This window comes from Hetaerina americana, unplaced genomic scaffold (genome assembly GCF_022747635.1).
Source record: "Hetaerina americana unplaced genomic scaffold, ioHetAmer1.1.p SCAF_5, whole genome shotgun sequence".
Taxonomy (NCBI): Eukaryota; Metazoa; Arthropoda; class Insecta; order Odonata; family Calopterygidae; genus Hetaerina; species Hetaerina americana.
This window is the reverse complement of record NW_027287095.1, coordinates 72864349-72886519: the sequence shown is the minus strand read 5'-3', so window position 1 is coordinate 72886519 and position 22171 is coordinate 72864349. Positions and strand designations below refer to the sequence as shown.

At 42.4% G+C, this 22171-nt stretch overlaps 1 protein-coding gene across 1 annotated transcript in view; it reads left to right on the top strand.

The window, feature by feature from the left end:
• The first annotated feature begins 217 nt into the window (after window positions 1–217).
• The window catches only part of Mgat2 (alpha-1,6-mannosyl-glycoprotein 2-beta-N-acetylglucosaminyltransferase), a 52603-nt gene continuing 30649 nt past the window's right edge, over window positions 218–22171 (top strand). Inside the window, exons 1-2 of the mRNA XM_071592537.1 lie at window positions 218–289; window positions 17147–17482. Coding sequence (XP_071448638.1) covers window positions 218–289; window positions 17147–17482 — 408 coding nt within the window. The remainder of the gene's footprint in view (window positions 290–17146; window positions 17483–22171) is intronic.

Below are 22171 nucleotides of genomic sequence, written 5' to 3'. Positions count from 1 at the left end.
AAAAATCTCTCTCATTTAAACATTAAAACTCCATTGACTGACTCGTTCGCGACATAGTTTTGGCGTTTTTTGAACGACCCGATGGTCCCCCGCAGGGTTCATCTAAATGCCTCGATTTCGAATTAATGCCCAAAAAAAAATAATTTGCAGACGGAAGAAGAATTTCCAACTCTTACTCTGACATATAAAGCAGCCGAGGGCGTGCGAGCGTTCGGTAATGACTGCTCCTTATCAATTGTCGGAGAGACGAGCAAGAGTAGTGACCCATGGGGAACTTAGGCATAAGTTGGTAAGGAGGAAGGAGGGGAAATTTTCTTCCTGCCATTGATTATTTTCGCGGATGAAAAAGTAACTAGGTTTCCGTTAAGCTCCTACGTCCAATTTTAAAGCTACTTAATGTTTTGAAAAGTTGTCCAATTATCGATACTTGCAGACGAGATGAGTCTTATATGGGTGTAGACGAGATGGCAATAATTCACTTCATTAAAAAAAATACATATAGCTCCCTCCATTTGGTTGGTACAATTTTTTTAATGGTCTCGGGAGTTTCTCTTCGGTGGCAATGTTTTCAAATCCGAAGGTAAAGAAAAAAAGTTGGTACAATTAGGACTAATATTAATTAGGCTCTTTAAGTTTCCCCGACGGCCGCGATAGTAGTTTCGGGCTCTTAATTTTTTGTACAGATTCATAGGTTACATTAATTCTAGGGTATGTTACATTAATTCTTTTTTAGCTGTAACAAAACATTATCTAAGCAAATTCTTCGTCAGGGCCGTTTATCATAAATATCCGAGTTAGGGAACGATCCTCGTCATTTTCTAGATAAATTATTTAATAGGTTCTTTCATTAATATTAAATTCTAATTTCCTTCACTTGATCGCTGGAGGAGTGAAGCAAAAATGATTTTCGGTGATTAGATATACTTCAAATCTCAGCGTTTACTAAACGATAATGGAATTACTGAGAAGGCTGTGGCCATAATGGTATCTGAGATTTTGTCTAGCGGTAAATTTCAGAGGGTACACTTCTTTCGGGAAAGGGTCGTGGGTGAGGCAATCCTTCATCAAAATATAGATGAGAAGTGGTCTATCTGTGGCTTGAATTTTTTAAATATCATACAGTTCTCGTCAGAATTCATTCGTCTCGCATGTGCATAGAAGTATTGCAAACTTAGTTTAGTTTATTTAGTATCCTGCGAGCCACCACTATGGTGTGTTTCAGGGGGTGATTACAGTTAAGGTAGCGTACTAGCACTACGATTGCTTAAGGTGCCGTAGTGTTTGTAGCTGTAGTTAGCATTATCTACATTACTCGAAATATTTTACGCATATATTGTGAACTAACAGTTGATATTGAGCAAAACTTAACTTTGGTATTGCGGTGTGGAATCGCCCATTGCCATGCGTCCTAGCGGGGGCTTTTGCAGGGTAGCATGTGGGTATGGATGGGATGCACTTAGGTCCGCGAGGCCTGAGAGGCGCGGCGCCCGCCCCCTCGCCTCGATAGCCCTCCGAAATGGTTCCGGCAACTACTCCATCGGAGGAGGAAGTTAGCTCGCTTCAATCCAATGCCCAGAGTCACCATCCCGATCCGGCGGCCGCAAGAGATGGTTGGGATTCGTCCAGTTTCACACCTCTTGGCCATCAGCGCGGGCATGTCGAGCATCCTCCTCCCATCGGGCCGGGGAGGGGGAGGGCAGGGGAGGGAAGGTGTGCGAGGGTATGCGTGTGGGGAGGAGCATTTGCGCCCGGTGATGCAACGGACGTCGTCTTAGGCGTTCAAACGATGCGCAACCTGCCTCCGGCCGCATTTAATAGGTTCCGGTCGCCCGAGTTGAAAACGCTGTGACACGCGCGCGCTCTCGATCGATGCCGGAATGAAAATGGTTCGTCAGTGGCTCTCTATGGGGGGTTTGTCGTGCTACGCTAGGGTGCCCTCTTAATACTCGGGTGCCGTCGGCTTGAGTGTCACCGGAGCGGTTTGGACCCTTAGAAGGTCAGTCTGTCCGTCTTTACCTTTGTTCATTTCATTCTTAAGGACGTGCGTAAAATGTTGTCGGAAACGTTGGGAGCTCTTTTCTCCTGCCATTAAGTAAGGAGTAACGAGTGTTGCTCAATGAATAGGGTTCATAAAACTTTAACTCTCATGCTTTATTGTGCACTAAGTTCTACAAATATGTTACATTGTTAGTTTACTGTGTAATGTATATTATGCAAATGTGTTACAAGTGTCATTGATTTGACCAGTTTTGCGCAAGCAGCTGTAGTTGCAAATTGAAACATGTTCAGTTCGCCTACGGCAACGGATGAGGTAGCAAGGGATGCTGCCCTGAAATTTTGCTTCCGTCTTAGCAAAATGTCAGCCGTGGCTCGAATGTTAATTATACGGGAGAGTGGCACGTTTGGAGTCTTTATTTCCCTCTAGCACAGTTAGAAGATGGTTTTTAAATGTTTAAATAGGAGAGGCATTCGATTTCAAAAGAAGATGGACCTGAAGCCCCAGTCACTCCTCTTTCGGGAGTAAACATTGACACCGCTACTCCCGTAGTGAGATAAGATCGTCGAATAGCTTTAAAGAGCACTGTTATAAATACTGAAAATTTCATTGGTGTCATCAACTCCACGCTGGGAAGAGAAAAATTGGACGGGAGACGTGTTTATGCGCGACGTGCTCAACGAAACCCACTTCGAAATCTCGATTCTCTCGCGGAAAATGAATGTGAAATGTGTTCCTCGTCCTCCCTTTACTGCGGACGTATAGCCCCGTGTGAGTTTTGCGTGTTTCTCCATGTGAAAGAACATCTTCGTGGAAAGCGTTTTTTTATCATCAGCAGAAGTATTTGACAAACTGAATATGTTCAAACTTGCAACGGCTGCCGCTGACGAAATACTGGAGTCATATTAACGAAGTTATATCACATATATATTACCCATCAAGCAAGTAATATGACATAAAATTACATTTTTGCGAAATGAGTTATGCCAATGAAAATCTTATGACAACTCTTCAATTAATAGACTAGGTAACTATCGACATCTTACTTGACGTCCAATCGGCGCAGCGTAGTGTGAAAACAGGCAGATTGGAAAAATATTGTATCTGGTCCATTGTTTGTTTAAATCTACTCTGAATAGGATTTATAACCATAATATGTTTATGTACCTTCACAAGAAGCGTTGATTAAAAAGCTTCATTTTTAAGTCGTCATTTTTTTTAAACTCAGCTGAATGTCAAGCTAGAAAAAAATGCCACGATTAAAAGTTGTTTGTTCTCAAATTTTCCTTAAATACCCTTTGGTTGTTTTTGTCCATAGATTTATTTTTTGCGAATAGCAAAATTGTGTAAACGTAGCTTATTTTTTGAGTTTACTATAGTTTTTCTTGAATGCACTCAATGTGACTCATACTTAGGAAAGTTGTCTTCTTTTGTTTGATAAGAGGTGTCGCTGTGGTAGCAATAGTCTATGAATAATTGAATTTTAAAATGCGTAAAAGTGCTCTTCTTTAATGTTTGATAGTGGAGAAGTGTGCATGTGCAAAATTCTGCCCCTAACATCAATAAGTTTTAAGACTGTTAGTTTGATCGCATTCAGCTGAGTTATAGATAGAAAAACGAAAAAATAGATTTTATTTTGCTAATAAGCTTTTAAGCGTTGTCTAATGTCTCGGTGCAGATTTATATTATGCCTCTTTTTATTATTTAGAATCAATTGTAGCAAAAAAATGGGAGTTGGGACAGTAATTTTCAATCATAGTCCCTGAAACAACTCTTCCACGCAGCTCCCAACGCATCCCTCCGAAAAGTAATCAGAACCCCCTATACTTCACCATTTTTTTATTTTTTGTTACCATTGCTCTTTTTAATGTTTTTCCTATAATTCTCTGATTCTGGGTTGCAAAATGTTCCACCATGAATGGGAAATATTTCTTTATGTGAGCAATTTGTTCTAAATAAAGTAAATAAATAAAATTCATTTTTCCGCGCTAATGTTTCCACCGTATCTGTATCAATTCAAAATATGTCGTAAGTCGACGCAAGGGTGCGTGACAAGGGACGATTCCACATCGTTCATCAAATTAAAATTTTGCGTAAATTTTAGTGACCAATAAGCTTTTTAATTTGTCAAATAATGGATAGAATTACAACAGAAATTACGGTATCTCATTGTCAAATATTTCTCCAAGCATTTGAGAAGAGCTTCTAGTAACGAGAGGATCGATAAAATTAGGGTTAGTTGAGAAAATGGCAACTTGCTAGGCTACGTAGAAATAAAAAAAAGAATTTTACCCCGTTGCACGATCACTTGCAGCTATTCTGATCCCTTATCCTTCGCGGGGAAAGGACATCTTAAATTTGTCGACTAAGCTTGATCTCTAGAATCTCAATTCCGTGATCTCTCCTGTCATATTACCATGGGGCCAAAAATACATTTCCAATGCCATCGTTAAAGATACTATTTTCCTATTTATGCCAGAGTTTAAATCGGCGGTTTGTCCTTGAAATACTGTCAAACGGTCTTCGACTTTGCGGCGACACAGCGTTGCTGCACCATGCGATGTAAACTGACTATTACAAAACTTAAGGTGTTGCATTTCGATTCCCCAGCTTCACCTTGGCATTGGAACTACATAATTGAATTATATTTATACGAAATATATGTCGATTTGGAACCCCCCTTCATACTCTACTCTTGAAACCCATGTCGTTAGAGAATGTGAATATCTCGAGATATGTCAGTTCTATGGAGATGATTATAAAGTTTTTTTCCTGCTCGTGTTTTTCAATAGTTAATGGCCAACCTTTTCCCGCTTGCCATCATCATTAATGGTTAAGTTTGGTTTAACTCAGTCTACTTAAATTACTCTCCCGCCATTCTCCTCATTATTTAATGCGTATTTCTCATGTTTCATGTCTTTTTCATTATTCAACTGATTAACTGGAACATATAAAATATATAAATAAATGTACAGGGTCAATATTATGCCATAAATGCTTAGATTTTGTGATTGGCACAGTTTCAGGTGTAACATGGTGGAAATCCTTAATGATGAAAGAGGACACTTGCAGTTTTATTACGAACTAGGTTTCGTTTCACCTGAAGTTGTTAAGCTCAAACGAAACCTAAGTCGTAATATAAAAATTCTATGTGGAAAAGCTAAGTGTCATCTCAAATTATGTATTGTATTACTTTAGAACGCATTGCCATTTTTATCATTCCTTCTTGTTTAACAAAGGGCAAGGTTTCTCATTTGTTTCTCATTCGATCTCTTAACTAAGCAAGTGTCTTGGTGGGAACATATCGGGTCGATTGCATATCCTGAAGTATCTCTCATTCATTTCCCAAGGGTAGCCTAATCCATTTTTTTGAAGTGTTTTTCTTTAAAAGCGACTCTATTATGCTCTTCCCTCATTTCCATTTCAATATCTTCTCCATTGGTGACTTAATTGGACGACGTCATCGTTTTAACTTTATTTTTAAAAATCACGAGCGCTGTGTCGTAATCTCTTCCCTCCCACTTCTCGGCACTTATCCACGATAATGGAAACACTTTGAAGAGATAGGAAACTTTTCCCTCGCCCGATCAAGTGCGTTATCTTTTCACTTGCTTGTTTTCAGTAGGGGAGTTCAATATTGCCGGTGTTCCAAATGGTTAGGGTTTGACTCTGTCTGCAAAATGCTTCAACGAGACACTTCTGTCCATCTACCGTTTCCCTGTTTTACGAAGATTTTTTTCAGTAATTTAGTTCCCGTGAAATCTCCTCGTTTTTTTCCGGACTAAGTTTCAAGTATTCCCGGATACCAGCGGAATTGATGGCATAAACGTGAGGATCGTCGACCGAGCGGTTCTGTGTATTGGTAGATTTCCCTAAGTCTCAACTGTGGTGGGTAGCCTCGGGAGAGAATTTGCGTGTCTTTTTTTTGCATTCATGTTTATATTAGTATGTTTATACATTTTTGTCGTCGCTGCTTAGTGCGTTATTTCGTCACGTTACGTAAACATGAGATAATTAGTAGTTACTCCTCATTTTCTGATGAAGGTGGCTGGGTGGCTTTATTATTATTATCCGTAATCTACCGGTTAAGGTATGATTTGAATGGATATAAGCTACCAAAAGATACTGCGACAATTTCCTAGCCTCTCCTAATAAACTCCAACCCAACATTCATTTCTCCAATAAGTCCCTCTTCAGTTCCACATACTTCCTTCCTCCCTAAATTCCGTCCAGCATTCCAATTTTATTCCTGCCCCTTTTTCGTTTTCCCATTCTCTACTCTATCACGGTCTTCAGCATCCCATTGCCATCAAAAACGCCCTGCATCCATATTTCCAGTCTCCTTATGATTTCTCCCCACAATCCCCTCTTCTCTCCCCCAGAACTTCCTCATTTGTTTTCCTTTCTGTCCACTTCGCCTTCTCGACGCCCAAATTTCAAAAGCCTCCAATTTACGCCTATCATCCTACTTCGATGACCATGTTTCTGCGTCGTAAAAAATCCCGCTCCATATCATAGTTTAGACGAGCCGTCTCTTAACATCCTTACTCAAAGTCCGTGTCATCAGCTCGTGTCTCCTTGTGAAAGCTTCTTTGCCTATAGCAACCTTATGCTCCAACTACTTTGATCATTCTGGTCCAAAGCATAGCCGTGATAGGTAAGCTATTCCTCCTGCTCTAGTGTTTGCACTCCTATTTTAATGTTAAGCTTAGCCTTTCTCTTTCGGGATAACCTCTTAGCCTTTCAATACAGCAATTTCAGAGCGAAAAAATCATTTGCCCTGACCGGAATTCGAACCCGGATCCCTCAATGTCCGGCCGTATGCTTTATCCAGTTGAGCTATCGAGGCATGTTCTTAAACTCTGAAATTTTGGGGGTTTAAATGAACAAGATGTTGTGACTAAATACCGTACATACAATTTCACAGGCATTCGTAGTCGACACGACACAGTCCACGAGGTTAAATTTAACTTTAAACACTTAGGTTGTTTTTACCTTTGACAAATACTTTTTACCTTGACGCTGACGAATTCTTTTTACCTTTGATGGCCGGTCATCGAGTTATCCGGGTTCGAATCCTGGTCAAATCGAATGATTCTTACACTCTGAAATTGTTGCATTGAAATGCATATTAGCGGATGACTCCGTTAAATACTACTGCTGCGGCATCTTCCGCAGTTTCTTGGAACTCAAAACCTTTGTAATATTTCCATATGTTCTCATCCCATACCTATCGCACTGAATTTTGATTTACTCAGCAATGCTTGTAACCCTTCGGCTGACTGACAAAACGATGCTTGGCCATCCGCAAACCGAACTGATATTACGATTTCCCCGATACTTTCATTCCTATCTCCAGTTTTTCTCATGCTTATTTAACTCTTTCCTCCCTACTTAAGATGAACTGAACAGGCGGCAATCGACACCTCTGCCTAACTACTCACCCAACCCTGCCCATCCGGACTCTCCATCCGCCACTCGTACCTGAGCTGTATAAGACGTACACGTTTGCGGATAAGTCTCCTATTCTCTGCAATACATTCATTAATTCTATTTTTTCGTTTATTTACTGTTGTTGTTTGGTTTGTCATAATGGGGATGGACTCAAGGGGAGAAGGCTCAAAGACAGTGAAAAATATTTACACACAGAAGACACATAAAAAGGACACTAACACGGAGGTTCAAACCTTTCTGCTATCAAGCCATAAAGGCTAAGAGGTGAGATATTAGTCAGCGAAATGGTAGGCGTTCGAGACTCGAATATGTTTAGTTAAGAGACGAAATCAGCAATCTTAAGTGAATTATTTCAATATACGAGAAAAGTTTATCTCTGCCATTTTGTAGACTTAAATTTTGAGTTGATTTTAAATGAAGTTTTGGGAATTGAAACAAGAGGGCGAATAGGGTGACCACGAGAATATTCGACGAAAAAAGCGAGGCAAGAAATGTGATAAATGACAAGAAGATTCTTGGCAGAACAGTGTAACTTGGAGAATATTATGAGGGAAACAAGCAATAAAGTTGTGATAACCTGCTAATGTGTTTCATTTTTAATTGATTTTTTTAAGGCACTTCAAATGATTGGGTCAAAAAGTTTTCAAATCGAATTACAATACGAAAGCCCCCCAAGAAAAAAAGTAATTCCTCCTACTAGGTAGTGTGGTTTTTTTTTAATCGCCCCATGCTGGATTTCGTGTTTATTTGAAATGTATGAGAGTTTTAAATACTGTCATGGATGTATCTGGGAGAAACTCGATAAACTGTAAACAAATCAATGAAGTTTTTATTTATAAGTCGCAGCTATCATTTAATCGACATAGCAGAATCGAATCAAATAAATTGTCGGGAAAAACTGTGATACGGTCACCAAATTTTTCATTTCACATTTCCGTTCTTCAATTTTTAGATTCCCATTAGAACACATTCATTAAAAAATCAACTTATTCTTAACTGCCATCCTTCAAGGACTATTTACAATGCAATAGTATTAATAAAAACTCGTGCCATTCTTGTTTGGCTTGAAATTTTTGGTGGGGTTCGGTGTACTCGTCCTCGACTACTAAGGAGTCGAGGATGGGTCATTAAAACGTCACCAAAAGTGTGCTTTTGCGAATTTGGACATTTCTCTTGCGTATCAGGCAGCTTAATCTGTGTTTGTTGTCACGCGCGTTTGGTTTCTCTCTACGTGTCAACGATTTCGTAAAAAAATCCAAGAAATCCACTTCCATGCATTACAATATTCCCACCTTCGGACCTTCTCGAGCGATCCCACGGAAAGAAGCTCGCGTCTCCTTTCTTTTGAGTCACGCGGCCGTTGCGCACACCGGCTTGCGATAGGACGTTGGAGGCGTGAAGAAAACGTGTTGTACGCGGACGGAACAAAAATCAAGCGGGTACACGTGAGGGTGCGTTGATCTTTGCTCTCTCCTCCAGCCTTTCATTACCCCAACCCTTCCCTTTTCTACCCCCTATCCCGTAGCCACGCCCGATGTTTTACCCTGGCTCACTCCCTAAAAACTTTCTCCGACTCCCCTCTTCATTCTCTCCCTCTCTTTTCCATCCACCGCCGTCTCCCTTCATTACCACCCCCTCCCTATCTCCCTTCCTTACATTTCACCCCTCCCCAGCTCCTGCTCCCCGTCTTGCCTAAAGTCAATTTTTAAAGGGGGAAGTCGCGCGCGCCCTGGGACACCCTCAACTCGCTCCCTTTTCATGGTTTCTCCATTATCTCGGAAAAGAGCTCAAGTTAGTCCCTCGGCGGGTGGTGGAATTAAATTCCGAAAGTGAAATTGTTAAAAAATTTGGTCATTCAAAAGTGAACTCGGTTGGATTTTGTAAAGTAATGTTTTGTGGAGGGGTAGGAGTGGTTAGAGTTAGTAGGGAAATGGGGGAGGTCCCTTCCCCCTTTCCCCCACACTTCCAACCCCGGGCCCTGTGTTAACGAAATGCCACACCCCTTAATGGAATGTGGCGTCACTTCCTGGAGCGAACTGCGTGGGTAATCGAGCATGTGGTGTGTCCTTGTTATTTAAAATATTTTTTACGTCTTTTTTAGGATAGGGCCGTCGGGAGTTTCTCATAACCAGTGAATATTATCGTGTTTTTTTTGTTCAATAATTTTAGCATCGAGACCTGGTTTTTTAGGCCGAAGTTTGGTTATTCTCTATTCTTTCCCGTTCCGTGTTGATTGCCCAACTCCATAGAAAAGCTCACCTCCCTCGCATCTTTCAAAAACCATCCCGGTTGTTTCTCAGTAATTCCGAGGGGAAAAGTGACAAAGAACACTTTCTGAGTGAACTCAGTCGTAAAGTTGTGGGTTAAGCACTGTTGTGAGGAAATTTTCCTAAGAGTTACAATGAACTATTTGTAAGTCGCGCTGATGTGAAGGACTCTTGAAGAAATTCGCCACGAAAAAAAAGTGAATTGGGCACGGCTCGAACACACAGATCCCATAGTGCAGTTCAACCTCGTAGTAGTAGTAGTATTTAGGGGAGGCGACCGACAGCTAAGGTCATTTGCGCCATTTGGGATGGATGAGAAAGGAGGAAGGGTGGAGAGAAAAACCCGGCGTCGGCAATAGTCTACTCTTAACGAAAGGCGCCAAGGGGTCCGCAGCTTAAAGTGACAAACGACGGACGGCGTACTCCATCAAAGTGCTCTCCATAAAGCACCTCAAGTATGGATGGGGATACCATTGCAAAATATCTGCCGTCTCCAGGATTCGAACCCTCTCGGTGGGAAGCCAGTACCTTGGCCACTGCAACATCACGATTCCCCGCAGTTCAACTTCTAGTTACTCTTTTCACTGGCGAGCACCTCCGCATAGAGTGCAAAAAATACTTTCCTCAAAACTTAAACAATAAAGAACATTAATGAATACACCCCTCATTCATATTAACTCCCACTGACGGCCGCAGACAGTCAGTTTCCACATTCATAAATACTCAATGCCGCTCATTAGCGGTCAGTTATTTGGCATGCTTAGTGGGATCAAAGAACTATTAGATTCAGTGGAAAAATAAACGGCGGAGATGTGCCAGACAGTAGACTTATTGGCGATGTAAGTGAAGTTATTTTTTGACTCTTACAAAGAAGCTGTTAGCGTAGTATGTAAATTAAAGCCCTTGCTTAAAATGAAGAAGAGACAGTCATCCATACCGGTGGAAGAGAAAAGACATTTAGAAAAACTTAATGCTGATGATTTGCTTAAAAATTGTACCAAGAACGAAATAGGTATTTTTAAATAAAAATAATTTATGTGGTTGTGTATGTGTGTTCATATATATATATATATATATATATATATATATATATATATATATATATATATACATATATATATACATATATATACATAAACATATATATATTTTTTTAAGGTAATCTACCGGTTAAGGTAGGTTTTTGGATGGACACAACTACCAAACAAATATTTTATTACTCCTAACAAAACACAAAATCCATCATCCTACTCTACTATATAGATATACCAGGTCCCTCTTCATCTCTGAGTACTTTCTTCCTCCCTTCATCCCGTCCAACATCCCTATCCTGTTCCTTCCCTTTCCTCTTTTGCCCAACATCCTACCCTCTATCACAGTCTTCAACATCCCACTGCCGGTCAACACCCCCTTCATCCACTTTTCCTGCCTCCATAGGATTGCTCCCAACAAACCCCTCTCTTCGCCCACCATACCAAGTACTTCCTCATTTGTTTTCTTCTCTGTCCATTTCACCTTCTCCATTCTTCTCCACACCCACATTTCAAAATCCTCCAGTCTACGTCTATCCTCCTGCTTCAATGACCACGTTTCACGTTATATAATATATATTTCTAAATATTCCTTTATGGGATTCACGCAGCCGTTATCTTTTTTACTTAATTTTTGATTCCGAATTCTTAGTGTGTAATCATCCCTGCCATTGACCCTGACTGTGGCTGGCAGTTACCATGTTGATAGATAGAAGCTGAGGATGCCCATCGGCGTCACCCGGAGCATAACCCAGGCTCTCCGGGCTGTAGCTTAGAGGTCTATCCCCTGGACTACAGCGTCTTGGTATTGAGAAATTATTTTGAAAGTAATACTGCAAATGAGTCCTAACAACGTTGAAAATTTTATTCTGCAATTTTCACCCCAGGACCTGGAATCGCAGCCACCGGCATTAACAATTTGAACTCAATGGATTGATGATATAAATTAATTATTATAGATTAAAAACAAACAATTAGGACAGAATCTCGATTATCTTTAAGCCGCAAAAATGAAAAAAAACACCCGAGAATTATTTTACGCCGTTGGTATAATTATATATTAAAGTTTGTAAATTCTTGACATTATTATCTGGCCCACTGTTAAACTTAAATGGTTCTCTTCGCTGAAAGATATCTTAAGGTCGTTAATGATGAAACAAATGTTATTTGAAGAATGGGTTACAGAAATGTAAATTACCCATAGGCACACCTCTCCATTATAACAATGGAATGGTTATAACTAATTCGGTTGCCCTGCCGGAACCAAGTAGATAGAGTTTGCTCGTTCTCATGACCCTGGAGTTCTTAGATTTACAAGTTCTTAGATGCCATAGGGCATCCACCTGTATTTTACATGATCTACATTATTTGAAATATTTTACAAAACTATGTTGCAACTAAAATTTAAGAAAAACTTAATTTTTGATATTACATCCCTGATGTCATATCTTGCCATACATCCTAGCGTTGCCCTGCGGGCACCAAGCAGATAGAGTTTGGCTGGCATAATAAAAAAAGAACTGATACTCTTTCAAAATTGTCTCTCAAAGAAATAATTCGAGACCATCGAATTTCGCGGAAGCAATGTACCGAAAAAATATGCTTGGCTGTGCCCGGGTTTGCCGGACCAATTTCTCCTTGTAGCTGTAACTGAATGTAATTCGTATGCCTTGTTATCTAGGCATGTAAGGTGGTATTGTGCTCGTAAAAATATAAAAAAATCCTTAGTAAAAATAATGCTTTTAATAATATTATAGTAATAAACTATAATGTATGAAATTTGATCATTATTGAAATTCGCTCATCAGGGTAGGGGCGCGCCCGCGCCCTTTCCCCGCGCCACCTATTGTTTCCAAGGAAGTTCTGGTACGTGAAAGAATCACTTACCTCGGGTGAAGATGAGCGTTCCCTGAGACGTGCTCTGGAATCAAACTTCCTCCCCGCATGAGATACGAGATTATATTGTGATCACGACGTTTCGCACTCATTGCCCTAGACTTCCTTAGGTACCTTGGTGGCGGAGAGTTATCTTGTCTCGAAATGTTCCTTCGGCCGGGCTTATAATTATATCATGAGCATCCAAATGTCGCTTTCATCTACGACAGGATACCTTCCCCTGTGAAATGATTGAAATCCTTTAGGATATCAAGTTCTCCAATTTCGGTAACCCTAATTATAGCCTTTTTGGGTACGAGAGCACCATGTGATCAAATTTTAAATTATATTCCACTCGCAGGAATTTCTGCAAAGGGGTTTGATTTTAACGCACTGAAAATTCCTCATATCGCTTTCGCTTAATTCCCAGCCCTGGCATTCATTCAATACATTTTTTTTAATTGCCTCTCCAGAATGTTTGCTTTATCTCCGCATACGTACTTTCACCCTGACGTAATTGCATAAAAAATTCCTATTCTTTTCCTTTCTCTTACCAAGTATTCTCCCCTCTATTACCGTTTCCAGCATCCCATTGACTCTAGTATTTCCTCCGTCCCCTTGTTCTACCTTCTTCCAACTTCTACCAATAGCCGTCTCTCTTCCCCTACCATGTCTATAACGTCATCATGTGTTTGTGTGTTTTTGTACTTGAAATAAAAAATTAGAGTCAGAGGAAAGGCGTGTAAATGAAGAAAAATAGGTTACGCTAAAGTAAAGCCGATCGCAGAAATAAGTTTGGAGCATTTGCGGCCCTTTCGGAGAATGGATGACCATAGGCGAGTGGTAGGGAGAGAGCTTATTGCCCTGGGGTCATGGAACCCCCACAGGCTCTGCTGTTTGTGGTCAATTAAGAAACGGCGCTGGACGCGTGCCTTCCCTCAAACTCATCCCAGTCGAGTATCCGTCGCACACGGGCGGTTACGGAGGGTTTTAAAGAAACGTGGGGTGCGTGAGGGAGCGTTTTCGGGGGGATTGGGTGTAGGGGGAGCCTGGCAGAAGTGAATTGAAAAGTGGACAGGGGGCGAGGACGACGGAAAGGATGGGGAGGGTTGCACGTTGCTCACCGCGACATTTGCAAGACTGATGTGGGGAGGGGGTTGTGGATTCTCTCTGGTTGGAAGGGGTCCAAGTGCTCGGGCACCAGAAACTGTTCCACACCCTCTCCCGGCCTCGAACCATGAGATCCACTTCCCCTCCCAACTCGCAACTCCCATTCCAACCCTCCTCCACCCGAATTTATGTCCCCTCCGCGGTCGCGCGTGTTGAGAGGCCGGAAGGCGAGTGCGGTGTCTCCGCCAAAAAGGAGAGAGATTGATGGGTTATCCGGTAACGTGAGGGGGAATGGGGCATCGAGAGTGGCGGAGTAGGCGGCGGATGTTACGTGTCGAACGGGAGTGTTTCCATCCCCCCACCCCCTTTCTCCTTGTTTTTTTCGGCTCCTCTCCTCCCCGCCTCCCCTGCCTTGATATTTCGCGCGCGAGGGGATGGTTTTATTATTATTATTGGGTGGAGGTGAGGGGGTTGGGTCATTGCGAGCTTTTTTTTCTCTGAGTCCGAGTGACGGAATCCGCGGAGCGTTTTCGATTCGCTCTCATACCATTTTTTGTTTTCGTTCTCGCCCGCCCGGATGTCTCTTGATGGCGCCGTGGGTTGAAGGGTTCGGCGGCAACACACGCACACACCTCTGTCTCTCTCGCACACGTACGCACTCACCCTCACCACCTCCTCTCTATGTTTGTTTTTTACTTTTCTTCCCACCCCTCCCTTCCCTTTACTTTCTCTCCCCATCTCCCCCCACATCAGCGCCCTCAGCCTCCCTCCTCATTCCATCGACTTATTTGCTTTATTTATTTCGCAGCCGCTCTGAAATCAAATTTGCATCAGTCATTTCCGAGACTATGCGTCACTCGGGAGTACCTCTCCTCCTACTCTTCGGCCCCCGTCTTCCTCTCACCGCTTTCGCTCGCGTTGTAGTGCCTCCATCACTCCGATGATCACTTGCATCGCACTTCCCCCTCTGCGAACTGTACACGTGAAATCCCGAAGACCAAGAGTTCGACTCCGTTTTCCGGAGTGTTGCGTTCTCAAATAACCCGCTCTATAGAATGGATATTGCTCTGTATTGAATAATTGATTATAATATGCGATAAGACCTCAGCCCTGAGCACGACATGAACGCATTCGGAATTGTAAATACCTGCGAAAAAAATTATTTTGTGGACCTGCCTTTGAGGCAGTGAGATATCATCAGGGATTAGGTGCGTAATATCTGTTGGGGATGTGACAGATTGGAGCATTCATTCCGGTACATATTCAAGAAATCGTCTTCTATGCGAGGTAGCCGTATTTAAAACGTCAAAATTGGAAAATAATGGCCTCGCCCTGGTTTTATCTAAAATCCATTCATGGAGACGGAGAGTTAATAATGAGGTCAATATCAAGTTAAGCATACTTATGGATTCCCAGGGGTTTGTGAAATGTGAGTTTTGAGAAGGATGTGAAAGGCAAATTGTACGTTAAAGAAAACAAGCGAGGAAGTGCTAGAATGGGTGGATTGGTAGATAGGAGGGTTGTTGGGAGAAATCCAAAGGAGGCATAAATGATAGTTGTGGAAGGGAAGTGAGAAAAGGACAAGCGTATTAAATAGAATTAAGGCAGGTAGAAAGTATGCGGGGTTGAATAAGGGTTTAGTGTAGCGTGACAGGTTGTGACTTGGTAGGCGAGGCTTAGAAATGTATTGCTGTTCCGTCTGTGCCCATCCAAAGCATACGTTAAACGGTAGACTACAAGAAAATTGATTGTGTTAAGAATCGTAATCGCAATGAACTGCGGATTGTATACATATTTCCCCCCTTCTTAATTTTAAAAAATATCTTATAATTGCATACTTTGTATAAACTGATTGTAATCAGCAGGCGGATAGAATCATTTCACCCTTTAGTTCTTTGCTTATATATTATTTCCACAGTTGAAAAAAGCTTTAGATATTATGTTCAGATTTTGCGTTGGACTCTAGAACACTACTCTGGTATCTAATGTGATAAAAAGTTATCCATTTATTTCTTCTCACCCGAAATTCGATCTCGTGGAATAGGTCTAGTGATTTCATCGCCTATTGATTTTATTTTTGGTTCCGTCGACTTAGCCAGTGTCCCTTGGGGAACTGTGCGAATTGATCATGCGGTTCCTAAATCTGTGCCCCACCATGATATAGTCTCCTTGATATCTATCTCTGAATCCTCGGGAATTTTCCACGTACACTAACGCCAATTTTGGCGTGTAAACTAAGTGTTCCTAATGATTAAACCCTGTCTCCTGCAGAACTGTCCAAGGTTTTTATAAAAAGTATCAGGAAAAGATATTTATTTCAGATATTGCTAAAATGCCTCAAAATTCTATTGTATTGCTTTCTTCCCATGGAAATTCCTTGTCCTTAAGCCGTAGTCCCCTACCTCACTCCCATATCTACCTTCGCTCGCAGTCCCGCTCTTATCCCCCCCTCGTAAAATCTTTCCTTCCTGGAACACCCACAATTGTTTCCTCTAATTGATCGTATACCTTGTCTTATTTCTTCCTCTCTATGATTACTTTTTTCCAAATAGAACAGAATAATGACCAAGTTCGTCGATGCAGCTTTTACGTTCATAATATTCTATCACTCACCTGCTCTATGTTTATTGAGCTTCTTCCTACCTTTTTGTTAAATACTACTGCCACCTCTCACTAACTCTCTTTGCCCCTCTTCTCAGCACACCTCCGCTGTAGATTACTCTTTTAACTATTACTACAGTAGTTCCCGCCATCCTTCCATCTTATCTCGCACAACCCTAAAATATTCATGTAGCTCATCAGTTGAACAGCTTACAGTGGAGGACCAAGTGTTCGCCTTTGAACAGTTGCTCAATTGAACAGCTTTAAGCGCCAAGGAAAGGCACCACTCAGGAACAGTTTCTTAGTTGAACGGCTTCAAGCGTTCTCCCCAGAACGGTTCCTCGGCTGAATAGCTGCAATGGCTGTTCAGTTGAGGAACTGTTCATTTAGAACTGTTCCGCAAATCAACCTTCGTTTCGCAAATGTCTCCACAGTTCTACAATGTATGGGCCATCTGTTGGCACGCATAGCAACTAGGTTTATAGATTTTATCTACCAAAACAGGGAGATTTGGAGAACTATTCATTTAGTGAACAGCTCATTTTCTGAACGGTTTTCTTGAAGATGTTCTGTCTCTTTGGACTATTTTTTCAACGGGAAGATTACAGTGATGCAAGAAGAAATCCGTAGGCTCGTATGGACTATTTTTTCAACGGGAAGATTACAGTGATGCAAGAAGAAATCCGTAGGCTCGTAATTTTCGTACACTGAAATCAAAGAATATATTTGTTTGTACGTGCTTGGAGTGTTGGTAACACCTCGCGCGACGATCACTTGAGAGTAAACCCGGCCTTCCCGTTTCCCTCCCGCAGGAGGCGAGGTGGTCTCCCGCTGAGCGGTGGTGGTCCCTCCGGAGGATGCTGCCCCGCAGGAAGGCCGCCTCCTGCCGCCGAACCGCCGTCTTCCTCGTCCTCGTCACATTCATCTGGCTGCAGCTGCATGTCCCCAGCCCCGGAGGTGGAGGTGTAAATGGCGGCGGAGGGTCCGGCGGGGGGGGCTCCGGGGGAAGCTCCGGGTCCCGCTCCGGGGCCGGCCTCTCGACGGGGCCGTTCGCGGGCGGCAGCGCGGCCGCGGCGGGCGGGGCCCTGGACGCCAACAACGCGGAGGCCGCGGCGGTGCTTAAGATGGTGCCCAAAGTTCTCCACAAGGTAAGCACTCGCACTGCCTCAGCCAGTCCTGCGAGGAAAAAATTAGAATTCAGGGACCTTGAGAGGTCGTAAAGGAAGTACAGACGATTTTTTTTATTTTTTGTAGTTTTATTATTTTTTATTTTGTTTCAGTTTTTAACCCAATATGTATGTACACGACGTTAATTTTGCAAAATTAAATAATTTCTTCAATACGAAATTATTACATATAAGCAATTGAAATGTATCCATAACCTATAGCTAAATCTGCATCTACATAATACTCCGATAGCCGCCGCAATGGCGTGTGGCGGGAGGTGATAGGTCACCAATCATACATACATAATCATTACATCTCTACACGGATTATAGTTGATCGTGCTCTCGCACAAAGTTAGTTACCACGAAAGAAGTTAGTTACTTGCAAACATATTCAGTAACAAGGAAAATATTCAAATCACGCGAGAAAAGGTTGTGAAAATGGGTCTACTTAAGGTGCATGCATGATATAGACAAATTATAGATGTGCGATAAACTACCGATACTAATTATACACTTCGTGCCTGCAACCATATATATTTTTATATCTAATCGCACGAGTAAAAGCGATATTTTTTATCTTTCCGTTCTGCTACTCAAGTATATTCATTTATTATTGTTATACTTGTATGTCTTCCTGATTTTAAGTACGTGAACTGATTGATCAGAGTAAGCCAGGCCTGTAGTATGTCTTTAACATCCTCGAAAAAGTGACCTGCTCCAGACTTACATAGTAAATTTAACCTGTATTTCAACCTACGGACAACTAGCGGCCCCCATTCTAATTCTTCCAATAGTGTCGCGACGCTGATACGCTGTTCATAACTTTTCACAAACCTTGCTGTTATACGTTGACCTCGATCTAGTTCCAAAACTAAACCTACCTCTAGAGGTTCTCATGCACCTCACTCACGACCTCTCCTGGGTTTAATATACAGGGTTCGTCCGGAAAATAAGTGTACTGATTTTTTCCCGCCGCTCCAGGCGCGCCCAGCACCGCTCTGACGGGCTGCGATTGGAGGGGGGTATGTTGGCAAGCGACGCTGAAAAAGGCAGTCGGCTCTGAGCTGTGGTGTAGTGAGGAGCTCTGTTAACGCGAACCTCCACGCTCGACCCACGTCACGGAACGCGATGCCGAAGTTTTTGGAGCAGCGTTATTCCATCAAATTTGCGGTAAAGCTTGGGAAATCGTCTACCGAAACTGTCGGTATGATTAACCAGGCTTACGGGGAGTCAGCCATGTCCAGAAACATGATCTTTCGGTGGCACAAGATGTTCGTGGAGGGCAGAGAAGAGGTCGACGACGAACCACGGCCTGGACGCCCATCAACGACACTCACCGACGAAAATGTGCGAAAAGTTCGCGATGTACTGAACTCTGATCGTCGTCTTAGTGTTCGGATGATAGCAGAGCAGTGTAATATGCCAAAAACAATAGTGCACGAGATTATTAGGGAGCAATTACAGATGCGAAAAATTTGTGCAAAGTTGGTGCCGAAAGTGCTCAGTGATGATCAAAGACTCAATCGTTTGGAAATCGCGACACAACTTGCGGATCACTGCAAAAATGATCCACATTTTTTAGAGAACGTTGTTTCAGGTGACGAGACGTGGATCTTTGAGTACGACCCGGAGTCGAAGAGACAAAGTGCCGAGTGGCACACCCCATCATCACCCCGTCAAAAGAAAGCTCGCATGAGCAAATCTCGGATCAAGGCGATGCTCATTGTCTTTTTTGACAAAAGGGGAGTCGTCCACTACGGATTTGTACCTGAACGACAAACTGTAAATGCTGCATTTTACGTCCAAGTGCTCGACAGGCTTCGAAAACGAGTCGCCCGCGTCCGGCCAGCGATCAAAAACATCTGGCGGCTGCATCACGACAATGCGCCGTCTCACACCGCGCTTGTCGTGTCGGACTTCTTGGCCAAGCACGGCGTGGCAACGCTGCCGCACCCGCCCTACAGCCCGGACTTGGCACCACCGGACTTCTTTCTGTTCCCGAAGATAAAGAGGAGTTTGAAAGGAACGCGATACGGGACTTTGGACGCCGTCAAAGAGGCCGTGACGACGTGTCTTCGAGAGGTTCCCGATGATGCCTTCGCGGGAGCGTTCCAGGAATGGGAACGCCGCTGGAACAAGGGTATCGACTCACAATGGTCCTATTTTGAGGAATATTAGCTTAAGATACGTAAAAGTGTACTAAATTTTTTTTCCTGAGCTCAGTACACTTATTTTCCGGACGAACCCTGTATAAGGGGAATATGTGGAGAAGCTGACCAAAAATTAGGATTTATTAGAAGAGTTTTGAGGAAATGTTATGAAAAAGTTTAAGAAAAATGTTATCTTTCACTCGTTATACCTCATTTAGAATATGCTGCTAGTATAAGGGATCCTGGATCAATTGCCGAATTGAGTCGCCCGCAGCGTAGAGGAGCTAGATTTGTAAAACGTTATGAGAAACTGAGTAGTGTACGTCAAAATTATTAGAGGAACTAACCTGGGAATCACTCACGGAGCGAAGGTTAAATTACAGATGAAATCTCTTGCTTAGATTGGAAGGGTATCTCTTAGCAGTCATCATGAAAATATATTATAACCTCCATCGTACTACGGTAGACGAGATCATGTGGATAAAAATAGTGAGATTAAGTGTAGAAAAAATAGAGTTAAGCTGTCATATCTCCCACGAACTTATCGGAGATCAGAAGAACGTTGTCTATCCGCGCGATAGGGAAAAGGTATTTTGGATAAAAAGTAGTCTGGTTTGTAATCACCGCCTGCCACACAACCTAACGGTAGTCTTCAGATTACTATGTAAATAAAATAAACAATCGCAGAGTACTCTGAGGTGTGGCCTGACTAGTGTATGTCGTAAAATAACAGACCCCTTTTGCCCTCTCATTACATTTCCCAAGTATCCTTTTTATTGCATTATGTTGATGTTGTTGGAATGTCAGGACAATGATGAGGACGGGGAAATTAGAGAATGTTAAGCGAGAGATGGGCAGGGGAAATATAGATATTTTAGGTCTATGCGAGGTGAGATGGAAAGATAGCGGGGATTACTGGAGCGATAAGTATAGAATAATATACAGCGGCGGGGTCGAGAGCCAACGAGGGGTTGCCATAGTATTAAATGAAGAGGTAGGAAGAAGCGTAGTCAACATAGAGCAGGTAACGGATAGAATACTACTATTAGAGATAAAAGCAGAACCGACGAACTTAGTTATTAACCAGGTATACACGCCACCGAGCAACCATAAGGAGGAAGAGGTCGATAGGATATGGGATCCATTAGAGGACATAATCGCGTGTGTGCAGGGAAACATTTGATAGTGATGGGGGATTGGAATGCGACGGTAGGCGAAGGAAGAGATGGTGATGAGTTCGGGGACTACGGTTTAGGCACGAGGAATGACCGCGGGGAGAAAGTAGTTGAGTTATGCAGGAGACAGGGGCTAGTCATCACCAACACTTGGTTTAGACACCACAAAAGACGTAGGTATACATGGAAAATGCCAGGTGACTCAGAAAGGTATCAGCTAGATTATATCCTGGTTAGACACAGGTTTAGGAACAGTGTGATGAATTCGCACAGCTTCCCGGGAGCGGATGTGGACTCTGACCACAATTTAGTTGTTATGAAATGTAGCGTCCGTTTCAAAAAGATAAGGAAGGGGCGGCGATTTAGAAAATGGAATGTAGAAGCATTAAATGGTTTGAAAAGGAAGGAATACAAACAGGCGATAGAGGAAATCATGGAGGATGGTAAAGAGCTAAGTACTATCGAAGAAAAATGGGAAAGTATCAAGAAAGGGTTGTCTAAAGCCGCGAAAGACACTATTGGAACCGTTAACGCTAAAAGGACTAGGAAATGATGGATCACGGAAGAGATGATTACAAAGATGGATGAGCGGCGAAAATGGAAGAATATAAATACAGAATTAGGCAAAATGAAGTACAAAGAATTGAACAATAAATTGAGGCGGGCAACAAATAAAGCAAAACAAGCATGGTGGAAGACGCAGTGCGAGGATATGGAAAGTCTGCAGAGGAAGGGTGAAATCGGTGCGCTGTACAGCAAAGTTAAATCGTTATCGGGAAGTAAGAAAGGAAGAGCTATGCTAACAGTTAGAGATAAGGCGGGTAAGGTAATAGTTGACGCAGGAAAGATCCAAGAGAGATGGAAGGAGTATACAGAAGAACTGTATAGTAAAGAACTCAGACCAACAAAGTTGGACATTGAAAAAGAAAATGACGTAGAGGAAGACAGCTTAGGTCCAGGCATACTAGACAATGAGATAGAAAGGGCATTAAGGGAGATGAAACTAAATAAGGCCGTGGGGGTGGATAACATTCCCGTGGAACTTTTAAAATGCTTAGGAAAATGTGGGAGGAAGAGGCTATATGGGCTGACCCGTAGTATTAATGAGGAGGGAATCTGGCCGGAAGACTTTGTGAGATCAGTTTTAGTTCCTATTCCGAAAAAGGTAAAGGCTACGTCATGTGAGGACTACAGGACAATTAGTTTGATATCCCACGCAGCTAAACGTGTTCTCATGATCATAAACAAAAGATAGAGATTAGGGCAAATGATTACTTAGGGGATGATCAGTTTGGGTTTGGGAAGGGGAGAGGTACGCGTGATGCCATCGCAGTAATGAGATT